The sequence below is a fragment of the Geotrypetes seraphini genome, chromosome 6 (genome assembly GCF_902459505.1).
Source record: "Geotrypetes seraphini chromosome 6, aGeoSer1.1, whole genome shotgun sequence".
Taxonomy (NCBI): domain Eukaryota; kingdom Metazoa; phylum Chordata; class Amphibia; order Gymnophiona; family Dermophiidae; genus Geotrypetes; species Geotrypetes seraphini.
This window is the reverse complement of record NC_047089.1, coordinates 223,037,999-223,052,803: the sequence shown is the minus strand read 5'-3', so window position 1 is coordinate 223,052,803 and position 14,805 is coordinate 223,037,999. Positions and strand designations below refer to the sequence as shown.

The 14,805-nt window shown below is 43.0% G+C and overlaps 1 protein-coding gene across 10 annotated transcripts in view; it reads left to right on the top strand.

The window, feature by feature from the left end:
• The window catches only part of ANK1 (ankyrin 1), a 355,025-nt gene that overhangs the window by 80,055 nt on the left and 260,165 nt on the right, over positions 1–14,805 (top strand). For 9 of the 10 annotated variants that reach the window (XM_033948942.1, XM_033948947.1, XM_033948950.1 and 6 more), the window contains 2 exons: positions 11,235–11,333; positions 12,146–12,244. In XM_033948942.1, coding sequence (XP_033804833.1) covers positions 11,235–11,333; positions 12,146–12,244 — 198 coding nt within the window. Of the gene's footprint in view, positions 1–8,680; positions 8,867–11,234; positions 11,334–12,145; positions 12,245–14,805 lie in introns of those variants that run through there. The other variant, XM_033948949.1, reaches the window with a different exon arrangement.

Below are 14,805 nucleotides of genomic sequence, written 5' to 3'. Positions count from 1 at the left end.
CGATATATTAAAACTTAATAAACTTGAAACTTGAAACACTTACTCCCATACCAAAAAAATCCTAAGACAGATCTCTCCATGACCTCCACCTATAGACACATCGCTGGCTTACCTATCCTAACAAAAATCATTGAGACCCACATAAGTAAACAACTTGCAACTTACATCGAGCAACATTCATGTCTCCACCCGACCCAATTCGGATTCCGTCACAGCACTGAACTTCTCACCCTCACCTTAATCAAAAAAACCAAACAACTACTCAGTACGGGACGTCAAGCAATACTCCTGCAATTTGACATTTCAGCTGCCTTTGACTCCGTGGATCATCACCTTCTATAACAAAACTGTCAGAAATTGATATAACTGGAACAGTGCTAAAATGGTTCTCTGACTTTCTACAAAACAGAGAATACATCTTTAAAAAGAATGAAGAGATCTCCAAACCCTGGAAGGCCTTCTGTGTTGTGCCTCAAGGCTCTCCTGTTTAACTTTTTCATGAGTTCCCTCGGAAACATCAAATTTGATGATGAAAGCATAATGTCCTACGCAGATGACATTCTGCTCCTCATCCCCACAACCAACAACCAGTCAGATGTCACCAACAAAGTCTCAACCAATATTGAAAGAATCCAAAATTGAGCAACAATCAACAAGCTAAAACTAAACCAAACCAAAACCAAAATCTTATACTTCCATACAGCCCAACATACAGCACCGACAAGCATCACTCTCCGATTGGGCCACACCCTCGCTATCAATAAAACATCTAAAATTCTAGTCTGCATTCTTGATTCCACACTAACCATGGAAGCTCAAATCTCTAATATCCGGAAAAAGTCCCTCTTCACCATGAGGCAAATAAGACTGATCAGACCATACTTTAATCAGCATCACTTTGCTCTGATTGTACAGTCAATGATCCTACCACAGCTGGACTACTGTAATGCTGCCTACATGGTAATCAACACCACATTGATCCATAAAATGCAACTCATACAAAACCCAGCTGTAAGACTAATTTTAAACCTGAAAAAATATGACTTGATATCAGCCTTCATCAAGCAACTACACTGGTTATCCATTCCATCGCGATTAATACCATTCCATACCAAATAATACACGGAAACTCAGCAGCTCCATTCATCCAACTCTTCTCAAAGGCATGGTCTACCTCCCACAGAACTTCCTTCAACAAAGAATCTCCAATACAAGCAAATTTTTCACTCCAGGTGAAAACCTGGAATGACCTCACTGAAATGACCAGAACGAAACCCAACTACACCACATTCCGGAAAAAAAACTGAAAACCCACCTCTTTGACACTTGAATATCTCAGATCTTCCCCTGCCCAAATGTTCCCCTCATATCTCCTCCCCTTCTCTCCCTGCCTCTCTCTGCTTCCTCTCACTCTCTTTGTAAGTCGCCTTGAGCCTGCTTAGGTATGTGCGATGCAGAAATAGAAGATTAGATTAGATTATCTGAAGAGTCAGGCCCCGAAGCTCAGAGGACTGGCACTACAATCAACCGCACAGACTCAATAGTGCAAGAACTGTGCAGAAATGTGTGTCCCACAGAAGCAGTGTAGGAAAAAAGCATTTGCATATGCATGGTTTGCTGGTAGTTTTTCGCCCCTCCCCTCCATTTCTGGTATCAATGGATGCTTATGATGTGCTACAATAGGGCACGCCTATGATTGACACTCATGCATGCCTACGACGTAGCATTTCCTGGCTCATGTGCACATTTATGCCTTTTTCCATTAGTGCTGCCTGATTCAGAGAAAAATTTTTCAATTTGGTTTGATTCGAATTGGTTTTCCCTCCTATCTCCCTGTGCGGAAGCTTTCCGTCCCTCTCATCCCCCTGTGCAGCACTTCCCGATCAACCTCCTCTCCCCCCCAGTGAACAGCCCTCCCCACCCTCCCTGGTGAGACCTGACATACTTCCAGGGCCTCCTAAAGTAGCAACAGCAGCAGTGTATGGCTAGCAGATGCAGGCTTTGAACAGGCTTGTTTGAGGCCTTCCCCGCCAGGGCTTCCCTCTGCCGCATCACTGATGACATCACTGATGACAAGGCAGAGGAAAGCCATTGCTCATCTCTGGAAATGAATTAAGGGCAACAGATCTACTTTCTGGGTTCTGGAAAGTGCTTGTGACCTGGACTTGCCACTGTTGAAGACCTTGGTTTGACTCAGCTGTGGTATTCATCTTGTTATTTTCACCTAAAACCAGTGTTGGGCAAGCAGTATATTACTAAATAACATCATATAGTTTATAGTTTATTATAATTTAATATATCATCTTCCTTGAGGAGATAACAAAGATGCCAATAAGTCAAATGAAAGGAAATGCAATTGGCAGCCCCAGCCTGCCAGCATAGGCTATTAACGAATGTAATGTAATGTAATGTAATTTATTTCTTATATACCGCTACATCCGTTAGGTTCTAAGCGGTTTACAGAAAATATACATTAAGATTAGAAATAAGAAAGGTACTTGAAAAATTCCCTTACTGTCCCGAAGGCTCACAATCTAACTAAAGTACCTGGAGGGTAATAGAGAAGTGAAAAGTAGAGAATGCGCATGAGACGTGCTTTTAACATATATGTATATGGCATCCCCCCCCCCAGACACATCAAGTATGATAAATGTATTTTCATCTCTCATGCAATCAGCAGCCCAGACCTGCCAGTGTAAGCTTTTGATGCATGTGCCTTTAACACTTGAACTTGAGACGCACTTTTAACATTTATGGTTCAATGCTACCAGCACCTCCAGACCTGCCAGTAATTTTGGAGTGTTTCTTGCCTCTCCAGCCAATGTCTGGGCATCGCCTGGTGTGTTCATTTTAATATTAATGACCTCGTTGTACTACAGTTACATAGTATTATTGGGGGATGCTATGAAGCATGGAAAAGACTGCGCGGAGCCATTATGTGCGTCGGAAGCTAAAACATTTTGACGCTAAACCGGTTAGAACTGGCTTAGCATTGATTGTTAAAGACACAGTAAATTTTGCAGGTTAGGGTTGGGCTGTCACAGAGATAAAGCAAAGAACTAACAGAAAACTCCCCCCATACCCACACTCCCTCTAACTAACATTGGGCTCGATTCACTAAGCAAACTGATCATGTACCGCTCAGTTTGCACTCACTTTCCGACTCTGGCTCGATTCACTAACCTTCCTCCAGACCCTGTCCACACCCCATCCGATCTGCGCATGCAAATGAGTAAAAAGGCATGTCAATTTCTTAACGCGTCGATTCATGAAACCATTTCATCCAAACCGACTGGCCTTTCCTGTCCAAAAAGTTACAACTGCTGAGGACCAGTCGTTTACATCCTCGCCGACTATTTCTGCCTAGCAACTGACACGTGCATGTGAAGAACCCCATTAAAAATATATATCTACCCCTCCAAAAATCCAAAATATATCAAAACTTTTAAATATACGTAAACATTCATGTACATAAGCGTTAGAAGTATTTTTTAAAATTTTTTTGAAATGCGCATAGCGAGCGCAGGAGTGAATCTTGGATTTGTAATGCGCATGGCGAGAAAATCGTGGATTAACCCCGTGCTCTCCTCGCGCATTGGACATTTCTTTTTTTGTTTTCCATGAAAGTTTATTGAAATTTCAAAAAACAAATAATAAGAAAACAAAGGAAAAAAATAAAAATACAGAGGCATACTGCATTTACAGTAATGTACAATAAAATAAATCAGAGTCAGATACAAGAGTTTGCAAATATGTAAATAGAGGGGACCAACTTGCAGATACATGTTTAATCTGGGCATTGTACATTTCAAATATCAATGCCAAATAACAAAAAAAAAATCCAAAATCAAATAAAACTTTTATGGGCCAACTATCCCTCCCCACTTCCTTCCAGCTGGATTGTCTTATGCATGTGACGTCAGGGTGTCGCTAGTGGTTGCTACGTGCTTCACGGCCTCCTGGGATTCGTAGGCTGTATATAACAGTGCTTGATCCCAGCGCAGTGAAGTCCTTAAGAGCTAGCGCATGCGTTACGAGCTTCAAAACCGACAAGGATGCAGTGCGCACGCGCATTGATCGATGTTTCAGCACTTATAGCAGCGTGTTTACGATCGGATCATTTGCATGGACAAGCTTTACTGAATCGATTGCCTACAATGACTCGGAAACGGATAGGACACGAATCGGATAGATTTTGGGACTTTAGTGAATCTTGCCCGATGTTTATTGCTTGGTGCAAAAGTTAAAAAGGTGCAACTCCATCCTGTGGTATGGTTTATATGAATTTGAGTATTGGTAAGGAAGAGAGAACACAAAAATGCCAGCTGTATTGTTTAAAGTCCAATATTGGAGAGCTTATCCGCAAATTGGGAGCTGTTGGGACAACACCCATATGTGGCTGACTCATCCTGCTTGTCCTAGGAAAAAGGTGAATACACTACTTTGTTTACTTATGTATTTACACGTTTTTAAAATACTGCAAAGCTATTACTGGTTTCTTTCCAGTTTACAATGGTAAACAAGCAGAGAAGAGGAGAAAAAAAAGGTAAGAATTGCAGTGGTGAGATTTTAGATCAATGTGTTAGTCATTTGGGAAGGTTTGAGTGAAGAGAGAGTTGTAGGTGATGCATTTTATGGACTAATGGTGCCACAGTTTTGAATAGCTTTTGATGGCAGAAGCATATCTCCAAAAACTGAGTCACACTTGTTAATCTTTATTTATTTATTTATTGCTTAGTAACTATAAAAATACAAACACATACAACATTTGATCCTTTCTTCAAAGTATAACACTAAAGTATTCTTTTCATTTCTGCTGTTCAAACATCTCGTATAATATGTGACCAATTAACGATAGTATTGAGGCTTCCGAGCTGCATCCCACATACAAAGACCAGCAGCCCACAAAGTCTTACAGCGGTTTTGTATTTCTAATGCAATATTCATGTGCAGCAGCAGAGCAGAATGGCGCAGGTCCCTCGATGAAGAGATGCCCTGGGGCTGGATTCGGCACCGAGGAAGATTTGTGAATGAAGAGCCAGCTCACAGATCGGAGAGCTGAACTCATGGCAGGGATCTGCTCCAATGCACCGCTACTCCTATCAGCTCGGTTACAGTGCAGGGAAAGACATGGTTTTCTATTAGCGTTGACTAGCTTTGTTTAGCGAAATGCATGGTTCATGCTTCTTGGGAGCACCTTGAATAAACCTGCTTGCTTTGTTGTTTCATTACAAGTTAACATACATGGAGTGGAACGTACTAGAGGAGTTACAGATTTGGTTGTTTATACATACATATGGGCTGCTCAATTCCAGTCCTCGAGATCTACTGGCAAGCCAGGTTTTCAGGATATCCACAATGAATATGCATATGAGAGATTTGCCTGCACTGACTTCTTGATAAGAAAATCTCTTTCATGCATGTTCATTGTGGATATCCTGAAAACCTGGCTTGCCAGTAGATCTTGAGGAACGGAATTGGGCAGCCCTGACGTAGAGTGAGGCAGTTGAGAGGCGCTGTAAACTTGGTTATTAATGTAGACTTATATTTTGGATAGTATTACTGCTTTACAATATATTTGAACACTTTTATATATGCATTGAAAGGGTTCAGAGTTAAAGTCCTGGGTAAGTAGGTGGGAAGGAAGGGAGATTTGTTCAGAGATGTTTGGGGGTTGCATAGAAGAAAAACTGTGCACTAGTGTGTTAATCTTTGATTTGAATTTAAAAAAAAAAGAAATACAAGTGGAAATAAAGAAGTCAATACGAAAACAGATAAATGGGGGTGGGGCATGGGCGGGGCAGGGCCCAGTGTACTTGTATGCCTAGGGGCCCTCAAAGAATTAATGCTGCCCTGTATACGGTACTTTAAAAATTCAGCTTCTTATTATTGTGGACAGAGATTATAGTTATATCTACCCAGGAGAGAAGAAAGCAATTCCTAGCAATGAGAGAGGAAACGAGGCAACTAGGAGCTTATTATCTATTAGCATATCCATGCAAATGTGTGATAAAATATCTAGGCTTAAGATATGCTTTTTTCCAACCTGAACACCTGAGGTCTTTTTTGGACCTCAAGAAGATAACAGTGAACACTGTATAAAGAGAAATAATGTAATATAAAGGCCCAAGGTCTAGCCGTCTTTGCTATTTGCCTTTGTCGATGTATAGTTTAGTAATGATTCTCCCAAATCCTTTTCTTAGTGTCTCTCTCTCTCCATTTTAGTGGTCTGAGGAAGAGCCTATGTTTTTCCTTTTTTATAGCTCAGTCTGACAAAGTTATAGCTCAGTCTGACAAATTCTCAGAAGTGATAAACAGGATTTCCCATTGCCTCTGGATCACTCCTTGATCTGTTTTATACCAGCCAGAGTATCATAGTAATAGCTCTGCTATATTTTGGGGCTCTATATACGGTAGCTAAGGTTTTAGGCTTGAAGGGCTCTCCTCTTGTGGTTGCTATCAATGGCATAGCCGCAGGTAGGTCTGAGTGGGCACAGGCCCACCCAGCAGTGGCACATTTCTGATGTGGCTGATGGGGCTCCCCAAGTCCCACCAGCTGAAGACTCCTGGCATTCCTCCCCTCCCCACTCCCTGCAATCAGGTGTCTCTCAGCTCTCCACCCCCCCACCCCTCCATACCTTTTAAACCTCTCAGTTCTTTGCTAGCAGTAAGGGGTGATTCACCTACTGTATATGCCAACATCAAGCCTTCCCTTTGATGCAACTTCCTGTTTCTGTATAGATGGAGCCAGGTCTGAGAAAAAGCTCATGGCTGGCGCGAGAAATTGCTGGTGAAGAATTGAATGGTTTAAAAGGTACAGAGGGGGAAGAGTTGAGAGATGCCAAATTGTTGGGAGGCGGGGGAAGGAGGAGAGGGAAGAAATGCCAGGCAGGGGATGGGGTTCTCATGCCCACCCACTGACCCACCCAAAATTGGGTTTTTGGCTATGCCCCTGACTATGGTTAGAAGCTGGGGAGACAAAGAACCAAAAACAGTTAAACCAAAGTGAAACAAGGTTTATTGTCAGAGGAGTTTCTTACTAAATTGTTCCCTCCCTCTGATTATAATAAAGACACTAGTACCTCCTCTCTTCTGGAAGAGGCTGGAAAGTACGACTGAGAAGTGTTTTGCCTAAAATCTTTCTGGCTATATCCTTACTAACTATGGTGCCCAGATGCAAATTCATGAGTGGACAAACATATATTTACCTTTTGTGCTTCTCCTCTCCCCTCACCTATTGACATTGTAGTTCTATCCTCTTCCCTCTATCCTACATAGTCTTGTCACATGTCACTACCCCATCCTCTCCTTTAGACTGTGAGCCGCCTAGATGGTAGGTAATAGGCGGGAGAGAGAATTCTAATAAACTTGAAACCACCATTGCAGCAAGGCAAAACAATACTGCTTGTTAAAGTAAACAATCTGCCCTGGCAGAATGAGTCTTTGTTAAGTGGATGCCAAGTTAACTGAAAGTCAATGTGTTCAGAGAATACCGGAGAGAGGACTGTGGATTGACCACTGGGGTCAGAGGATGCATCTTGGGCTGAAGCCTGAACCTGGCGGGTCTGTGATTGGCGAAAATGGATCACATGCTACAGTTGACCTATAAGAACAGAGAAGACTAGCAGGAAGTTACTGTTAGCTTTGGCTTACATGCTACAACTACACATAACTGTAGGGGCAGGACACTGTCCTTGCAGTCCAGGATATCAGTCAATGCGTTTGGCCTGGCTTGGGAGTGGATGGGATAGCTGGCACCAGCTAAGCAAGTGCAATACACCAGTGTTTCTCAACTTCTTCAAGCCAAATACCCCCTAAGTCTAACAAATATCAAACGCAGGGTAGCATCTTATTAAGCCTTGGGTCAGGATTTGTTATCTATTCTCTTAGGCTTCCACAACTGGCATCATGATTATTGCAGTTGTCCAGGTCTCACCATCTCTGGGTAGGTAGAACTGACGTTTCAGCCAGGGTGTGCTGTGAGGTCTACAGTTAGTCTTTATACATATGTAATGGGTCCTCAAACTTGATTGACTGGGGTATCACTTCTTCCGAGGGTAGCATTTCACTTTTTTTGTCTGGTCAGATGATGTAGGTCATGGCAAATTTTAATTCTAAATTTATTCTCATCAGTAGTTGGTCGCCTTTGAAATGTTTATAGGTGCTCAATTCCTTCTGAATGTTGGATAGGTATTTGTCTTAATAAGGCACGGTGGTCTTTGAGTCATGAATTTCATCAGGAATCAAAGAGATGATCACTTCAGATGAGACCACATCTGCAAGAGCTGGCAAGTCCCAGAGGTCGGGGGAGCCTGCTCAACTAGAGCACAGGAGTCCTTGTAGGAAAAGTCAGTCTGTCTTTCCAGAGCATAATGGAAGGGCAGTGCCCTTGCTTCCATTGCACACCTTAGTAGCTCAGCATGGACATGAAGGTCTGGAAGGGCTACACTTTAGGTATAGGAGTTCCAAGAGCTTTCATGACTTCCTATCAACTCATCTGAATTGGTCTGGCATGGATGATAACAAGTAAGTCCAAATTTCTCTTTCAATGATTTCCTTTCCTTGAGTCCTACTAGACCAGTCCAAAACAAGGGCGCTCAGTCTGACAAATTCAGAAAGCTAATAGTGAATATGTTGTAGCCCACTCTGAAGACCGTGTGTGGAATTATCTCATTTATGGGTTAGTGACCATAAAATTATGTTTTTGACTGTATTAGCTGTTGATGAATTGGAAACTCGAAATATTACAATTGCTTTCAGTTGTCATAGGATACTGAGGAGCTGAAGGCAGCACCAAAACCCTCTGGGGAGTGAAACCCACTCATCTGGACTGGTCTGGCAAAACTCAAGGAAAGTAAATTAAAAGGTAAGGCCAAATTTTATCTTTCCCATTCTGTGCCTTTCTTGTCTTAGGCCCATAGAAGCAGAAACATAATTTTGTCAGACTATTTTTGGATTTAGCTCACACCTTTCCAATAGTAGATCGATCTGAGTTACATTTAGCTACAGTAGATATTTCCTTGTCCCCAGAGGGCTTACACTTTTAAATTTGTACTTGTGGCAATGAATAGTTAAGGCTCCCTTTTAATATGCAGTGCTACAAAGTGTCCAGCACTATTCCCAGCATGGGTCTTTCCCACATGCTGAGGCCACTTTTAGTATGGCAGTAAAATGTTCCCGTTTTCCATTTCTTTCTATTAATGACCATAAGTTAATTTCCCCATTAGTGTGTAAACCTTAACTGCTACCTATATTGTAAGTAGGAAGGGCTTACGTGCTAACCATGTTCTAATTGGTTAGCACAGTGTATCTGAAACTGTGTGCCGGAGCACACTAGTGTGCCTCCTGAAATTCCAAGTGTGCCGCGGCACGCTGAGGAGGAAGAGAGGTGCCTGGTAGCTGACTTCCCTATGCGGTACGGCGCCAGCGCTGCCCGATTTGCCGAAGGCCTGCATGTTTCCCCCTTCTCTCTAGCGTCTTCCGGCTTCCCCCCTGGCCCCCTGGTCTCACCTTTAAAGCTAATTACAGCAGCCTGCAGAGGATTGCCGGTAGGTAAAATGATTTTATTTTCAATATAGTGATTGAAATGTGTCAGTTTTGAGAATTTATATCTGCTGCATATATGAAAAATGAATGGAAAAAACTGCATTACAATTAGTAAAGAGGATGGGATCTGGGGCAGAGCTTGGGTGGGCCTAGGGAGGTCTGTGGTTGGGGTATTTAGTTGATATTTGTTAGACTTAGGGGCTACTTAGCTTGAAGTAGTTGAGAAACACTGCTGTAGGCCATCAGCTGGCGCCAGTGCCTCTCCTTCTCTCTGGCCCTCTTCCCTGCTGGCACCCCCTTCTGGCGTCTCGGGGCTCATCTGGAGGGCCTCTGCACATGTGCGGATGTCAAAGTGATGATGTCACGCATACGCATGATGTCATCACGGCGATGTCCGCACACTTCTGGGTGCCTCAAGCCGTGGCCACTACCTTTAGTGTGCCCCGGCTCGAGAAAGTTTGAGAGACACTGGGTTAGCACTTGATGATGTAGCTATGCTAACCAATTAGCACAAACATGCCTACTCTCTGCCCTCATACACCCCCCAGCACTGAAAATTAAATTCTTTTTTTAGCTGTGGTAGTGCTTTTTAACCTAAACTAAAACAAACTGTGGAGTCTGTTGTTACTGATGTCTGTGTTTCGACCGAAAAGGTCTTCCTCAGGGGTCCCCGATAGGTCTCTTCTGAGATTTTGTGGATATAGCAATCTACGCCCAGCGTAGGTTGAATAAGTAATTCCCTCAAGCGTGCGGCTTGTAGAGGAAGATCTTTTTGGTCGAAACACAGACCGTGTTGGGTCCTCTTCACTGACTAAAGTTGTGGATGTACTTCATTGCCTTTAAGATTGTGAACAATTTTCTTTTTACATCAATAAAGCTGACATCAGTAACATCAGACTCTACAGTTTGTTTTGGTCTGGATTTCTACTTTTCTGTGGACTCAAGGGTTCAATTATTTGGTTACCAGTGCTTTTAAACCTACCAGAAGCATGCATGAGTGCTTATTGCACTTTAGTTGAAGGACTCCTATGTGATGTGCTCAAGGTCACAAGAAGTGGTAGTAGGATTTGAATTCTGATTTCGCTGATTCTTAGCCCTTCGCTCTAGCCCAGTGTATCGGCGAGATTCCAGGTGTGCCATGAGCCTCTCCTCTTCGCCGGCGCCTCTCCTCTTCACAGATGCCTCTCCTGCTCTCTGCACCTCCCTAGCAGCATAGCAGTTTCAGAGCTAACAAGCTCAGCGCACAGTCTGGAGGGCCTCTGCGCATGTGCCGTGGTCCTGAGTTTAGTGTGCCACAGCTTCAAAAAGTTTACGAGACACTGCTCTAGCCTCTAAGCCACTCCTCCAGTCCAAAACACAAGAAAGAAATTTGTGAGGGTTGCTCAATATGTTTACTGAACGCTAGCATTTTTTGATGAGAGTGGAGACCAATGGCTTGGGAGTCACGGAAGTATGGATTTGGGCTGTTGTTCGAAATATGTCTGTCATCAGTTGTAATGTGCTTCATATCTCTTTGTCTGCTCTCTAACTTGTTGATTTCTGAACTTTCTGTTGGATAAATTTCAGTCTCCAGCACTAACTAAATTTCTTTGCAATGTATAATAATTGGGTCCATCAGACCAGCCGGAATACCTTAACAAATATGGGTCTGACAAATGCATTGTGACATCACTGTGTCCTCTTTCTAGAATGGGCTGAACGCTTTACATCTGGCCTCCAAGGAAGGCCATGTCAAGATGGTGATTGAACTGCTGCACAAGGAAATCATTTTAGAAACAACGACAAAGGTACACAGTAGAGGGGCTAGGAGATGGGATGGGTACTAGAGGCACAACTGAAGCAGTGGAGGAGCATCACATAGAGCCCAGAAAACAAGGGTTACCAGATGTCTGGATTTACCATCCGAAGATTGTCCAAGTGTCTGGATGGATTTTGAAAACCCAGCAGTATGTCCGGGTTTTGGAAGGCACCGGCTGTGCCAGAGCTTGGGGCTGCAACTGGAGGGCCTCTGAGCATGTGTGACATCATCATGCCACATCTGCGCATGCTCGGAGGCCCTCCAGGCATGGCCCAAAGCTAAGGGAAGGAGAGCAGATGAGATTTGTGTGGGGTAGGGTTACCAGACGTCCGGATTTCCCTGGACATGTCCTCCTTTCGAGGACATGTGCAGGGGTCCGGGTTTTGAAAAGCCTCCTCAAATTGCGTCTGGCAGGGAGGAAGTCCCTGGACTTCCTCCCTGCCCGATAAGAGCAGGCAGAGGGAGGTGGGGCTATGGCGGGACTGGGGGCAGGATTAGGGCGTTACAGGGTGAGGATGGGCAGAACTGGGCGGACCTGGGAGCGGGTCTAGGGGTCCAGATTTTCCAATTGGAAAATCTGGCAACCCTAGTGTGGGGACGGGACGGGACTGGGGCAGGGCAGGGCCACATGTCCTGTTTCTTACTACTAAAAATATGGTAACCTATACAGAGCCAACTGAACCAGAATACAGATCCCTGCATGTCAACCCAAATACAAAGACAAAAACCACACATAGCATGCATGCCTGATGTTAATGTGTGCTCTGTGTAAGACTCTCCTTTTTTCATGGACTCTTTCAGAAAGGAAACACTGCCCTGCATATTGCCGCTCTAGCAGGACAGGAAGAGGTGATCCGAGAACTTGTAAACTATGGAGCAGATGTCAATGCCCAATCACAGGTAAGAGATCTCAGAAGCTGCTGGAAGTTTAGGTACAAGGCAGCTGTCAGTGTGTGTTTTTGCATTGGGTGAGATACTTGGTGTGTTTTGGTTTAGCAGAAAGGACTGTTTTTGACAAAATTGTGATTAGTGAGGTGCAGCTTTTAATTTCCCCCGATTATGGAATGAACTTCCTTTAATTTTGAGGTGTCCCAGCTCTTTCCAATCTTTTCGTAAATCTTTAAAAACTGTTCTATTTGCTAAACACTTTGAAAATTAATCCCCTTGTATTTTAGCATATTTTTAATAATAATAATAATAATAATAATAATAGTTTATTTTTATATACCGCCATACCTGGGAGTTCTAGGCGGTTCACATCAATCAATCATTATACATACAGTACAAATAGATATTTAAAACTGAAATCATCTAAAATTTCGGCAAAGTTAAAAGCTTACACTGGGAAGATACAAACAATTTTAAATGAGATAAAAACTATAATAAGTAATAAGATACATTAGGTTGCCAGTCTATTGAATAATTGAGTTTTTAACTGTTTTCTAAAATCAAGATAAGAGGAAGCTTCTAACGCAATTTTGGCAAGCCACGTAGTCAGTGTGGCCGCCTGATAATAAAAGGTTCTATCGAGGAACCTTTTGTAATGACAGGATTTTATTGAAAGATATGCAAACAAGTGTACTCTTCGAGAGCTCTTATTAATGTAACTCAGGGTAAAATGAGGGGTACGATAGCCTGGTAGCATGCCAAATACTGTTTTGTCCTTAATGTTAACTGGATTGCATTCAATTTTCATTAATGCTGTATATTGTAGTAACAAAATGATGCCTCAGCCCCACCACTCCACCACTTGTTGGAAAGTTAATAAAGTTAGGATTTTTGATATAAACTTAAAATGAATATAAAACAATGAAAAATACCACATAAATTGAATGCCAATGATGAAGCACCGCCATTAACTTCCCGCTTTTCGAACTTTCCAACAAGTGGTGGAGTGGTGGGGCTGAGGCATCATTTTGTTACTACAATATACAGCATTAATGAAAATTGAATGCAATCCAGTTAACATTAAGGATGTCAACTAATCTCACTGGATTTAACTAAATTGTTGAGATAAACTTTTGCCACAAGACTTACAAATACTGTTTTGTAGCAGATACATGAGAACTTAAATAAGACTCTGGATTCCAATGGCAGCTAATGAAGCTTTTGATAGAATGGAGTACGGTAATATGTTCCCATTTTTTTTTTAAACCAAAAATAAGACGAACAGCCGTATTCTGAACTACTCTCAACTTTTTGAGAATTTTCTTAAAAGCACCCAAATATACGATGTTACAGTAGTCCAGAATACTTAAAATGGAAGATTGAGTTAACAAGCGAAAACAGGCTTATTGTTAACTGCGTCGATCTTCCTCTGGTTGTAGACCCGGTATATAAAGTTAAGTTTTAGTTTAGCATAAAATGGAACTGCTGAATGTGATTGTCACAGAACCGGGACTACTCTCCATGATGGAACTGGCTAAGTTAACCTAGAAGAGAGATTCAGAGTACAAACCACAAAAAAAGCACAAAGAGCCTTCAAGTTCTGGGCAATTCTACTTTAATTGATGAACCCGACATGGGCCATGTTTTGGCATCTTTACCTGCGTCAGGCGTCTATGCAGGCAGAGATTTTGAAACATGGCCCGTGTCAGGTCCATCATGAAAGTAGAATTGACTGGAACTTGAAGGCCCTTTGCGCTTTTTTGGTGTGCGAGAGAGATGGAAAGGAAAAAGGGGATGGGAACTGATATACTGTCTTTCTATGGTTACAGTCAAATCAGTTTATACATTATATACAGGTACTTGTTTTATACCTGGGGGCCTAGGTGTCGGAACGGAGAGGCCACAGAGGCCATGGCCTCCCCCCAAATTCTCGTTTTTTGTTGGTTTTTTTTGTCCCTCCCGCCCACCCTTTTTCCGGTGTTTGTTGCTTAAATCTTCAGGCAGCCATTGCGCAGCCGCCGTGCAGGCCTGTCCCGGAACCCTTCGTTCTACTTCCTGGGCAGGCCTGCTTGTGGATGCTGCGCAGCAGCTGCTGAAGATTTAACTAAAATGCTGGAAGGAGGTGGGTGGGAGACTCGGGAGCTGTTTAGAGGTTGTGTAGCAAGGCAGAGTCCTGACCCCCCCCCCAAAAAAAAACAAAAAAAGCATTTCACTGCCTATGCTTGGGGCAATGCAGGATTAAGTGACTTGCCCAGAGTCACAAAGATCTGCAGTGGGAATCAAACCCATTTCCCCAGGTTCTCCGGCCACTGTACTTACCACTAGACCACTCCTCTATTGTGCTAACCTATTTGTTGGTTTGGGGGGAGGTGCTGATGCAGGAGAGATGATAGTGTCTGTTTTTGTTTTGGGTAAGATTCTGGCCAGGGGAACTGATGCAGGAAAGGTGCTGGCCTTTATTTTGGTTTGAGGTAGGGTTACCAGACTGTCTGGATGTCCCTGGACATGTCCTCCTTTTGAGGACATGTCCGGGGGTCCGGACGGCTTTTCAAAACCAGGCATTTTGTCCGGGT